This window comes from Excalfactoria chinensis, chromosome 6, assembly GCF_039878825.1.
Source record: "Excalfactoria chinensis isolate bCotChi1 chromosome 6, bCotChi1.hap2, whole genome shotgun sequence".
Classification (NCBI taxonomy): domain Eukaryota; kingdom Metazoa; phylum Chordata; class Aves; order Galliformes; family Phasianidae; genus Excalfactoria; species Excalfactoria chinensis.
In genome coordinates, this window is record NC_092830.1 from 22,485,748 (window position 1) to 22,488,576 (window position 2,829).

General features: G+C 38.7%; 1 protein-coding gene across 1 annotated transcript; it reads right to left on the bottom strand.

Moving 5' to 3' along the window:
• Nucleotides 1-960: 960 nt before the first annotated feature.
• CH25H (cholesterol 25-hydroxylase) lies at nt 961-1,945 on the bottom strand. The gene has a single exon (XM_072340690.1). It carries the CDS (start codon nt 1,790-1,792, stop codon nt 1,010-1,012), a length of 783 nt encoding a protein of 260 aa, XP_072196791.1. The 5' UTR covers nt 1,793-1,945; the 3' UTR covers nt 961-1,009.
• Nucleotides 1,946-2,829: the final 884 nt, after the last annotated feature.

The window sequence follows — 2,829 nt, forward strand, 5'->3', positions numbered from 1 at the left end:
CTGTATTCCCCTGAAATCTAAATGAAATATCCCTCTACTTTGCAGAAGCAATCTTTATACCCCTTGTAATGATTTTAAGTGCTAGTACTCATTAACTGGTGTGTTTGTGAAGGACCAATGCAGGGAATGTTCCTGTTCATTAAGGGGCTGCTTAATGTTCGCTCTCACACTGTGAGTTTAGTGAAAATAATTCAAGCTTCCCCAAAGATGTAGTAATGACATTTCACCCTGACTGCTAAAATGCATTATGCAATATTCAAACTTTACTTAAACATAATACAATTCTGAAGAAGAAAAAAAAGCATTTGGTTCACTTCTGAAATAAACTGACAATATCTTGAGGAGAAAACCCTACCTCTGAAACTGAATTAAACTACACTGATGAAAAAGGAGTCACATTTGTTCATAATACAAACCTAAGAATGAATAACTTGAAACAGAATATAATTTTAAAGGAAGGACCGTATTTATTTCCTGTTAAAAACAGAAGGAACATATAGATTTAAAATACAAATGTCAAAATTATTGCACAGTCAGCAAACTAGTACTGATTGCCTGGCAGCATATTTTTTTACAATATCAGTGTGCAATAACATGTTCTGGCAGGTTCAACTCCACAAAATCCGTGCTGTGTACCTTCCCTGTTTACATCATAAATCATCTTACAGCAGTAAGATATTTCTTCTGGTGTATGTATAAAACATCATACAGTAAAACAATAAATGCTTTATGAAAGCTGGAAAGAAGAGAGAACATGTCTTAACACTTCCCCTGCATTTCTGACTAAAACTCAAGTAACAGATATTTACTATCCCTTTTGCAGTCATTTGGCATAGGAAGTTCCAAGTATATAAACAAATATATATATATTAAAAGGATTTGTTATAAATAGCCATAGATTCTATAAGTAGCTTCAAATATACAATCTTCTGTATAGCTTTGAAAAACCAATGTCCCAGTACAGTTTATAAACAAAAAAACTCATCCACAGGCAAATAGGCAAACATTCTTAATTAGGATGTGACTCTGTGTATGTCCCAAAGAGTCTGTCCCAGTGGGTGAAGTAAGGAGCATAGTTTGACTTGAATTTCAGATGATGGAGATCATGATGCGGTGCTCCTCCATACCAACCAAAAGGCACAAGTCGGTGAGTTGACCATGGAAGGTCATATCCTGAATGGTCCTCCACAGACAACCAGATGTTGACAAGGAAGAAAATCATTTCTGTCAAAGGATGGCATCCGAGGAGGAATGGATTGATGGCAGCAAAGAATCCCAGTGACAGCAGCTCCCATACACTGGAATACTGCGTAGTAAGAGCAAATGTTGATATGTGCTTGTGATGCACCTTGTGGATGGTCTTGTAGAGCCAAGGCACTCTGTGATGAAGCAAATGCCACAAGAAATACTCAAAATCAAACAGAAGCAGGCAGACTCCCACTTGCAGCAGGACCTGAGGCAGCTCTGGAGCTATCACCGGTAGATTCGTTGGTTTCCAGTACCAGTGAAGAAATGTCACTGGGAAAATCCACACGACATGGTGATACACACTCTGAATAAAGCAAGGCACCATCATTCTGAGAGTTGGAGAGCTCTGTGGCTGGATTTTGTATTTTCTCAAGTTTGGCAGCCTTGTGCTTAAAAAGTCCAGTGCAATATATGGAAGACAGAAAGCCATGTATGCTGTAAAAGAAAACAACACTGGAAAAAACGGAGACTTGATTAATGTCTCTTGTGCTCTGACAAAGTCCCAAAGAAACTGGAGGCACAGCCTATCCAGCTGTCTCCCCATTGTGCAGCTGAGCAGCGTTCCGTCTGGCACGCTGCAGTTTGTGCTGATTGCAGTCTGAGGCTCCGTAAATCCTGTAAGCTTTTATCAAGGCTGCTCAGAAGACGGCTCCGCCCAGAAACTCCTTATTTAGCTTGCCCTTAAGGAGGAAGCTTCCTTCCTGTATAGAAGTGGTGTAATGCATTACAATCTCAGAACAGAATTAGCTGGTCAGGTAATCGCTGGAGCTCCACAAAAGACTTGCATAGTAGGAAAAATAAGTTGAAACTTAGAACTTTAACAGAGGAAGGGGGTAAGAATATTTTCCACTCCACTTACTGCATACACTTGAAAAACTGCTGCCTTTTACCCATTGTATCAGCCTTTGACACACTTTTGTCTTTTTAAGTGAGGAAACATAGTTGATTATTGATTTTTCTCTGTGACTGCTACAAAGATGTGTATGTACCTATGTTTGGTGGTTAGTGGAGACAAATCATAGCTACTACATTCAGATAGGAAGCATAGTGTAAATCTTGGAATGTTTCTGCTTAGCTTGTTTTGTACCCAAGTGATGATTCAGATGTGTGCCAACAGGCTAATTCAGACACATCCTAATCATTCCTCGGGTATAAAACAGGCTATTGAAACCACATAAGATCTACACTCCCAGCCTGAATATAAGTAGCTGTGATTTATCTCCATCTATTTTTGAAGTCATGTTCTCCTTTAACCACTTCATAAGTAAACTGGTAAAAGACAAGCGTTCTTGATTCTACACTACCAGATCACTTCTTTTGTGCTTCTTAAAAGTGGCAAACAAAGCTTTGAATACTTAGGGAAACAGAATTTGCCATCAGCTTCCTATGAACTCACCTCTTTGTAGACACAGCACTTATTCTAATATTGGAAATGAGCTCAGTTTCCTGGATGACTTGATTAGCTTGTTCAGATGATTTTAGATCTTTACAGACATAAATGAGAGAGTTCCCTAACTTCTCAGTTATAAGAATAATGAGTTAGCAGTGAGCTTTCCTGATCTACACATGGATGTTTCTTAA

Excerpts from the sequence above, each read along its gene's own strand:
- CH25H (XM_072340690.1), bottom strand. The coding sequence starts at position 1,792 with ATGGGGAGACAGCTGGATAGGCTGTGCCTCCAGTTTCTTTGGGACTTT.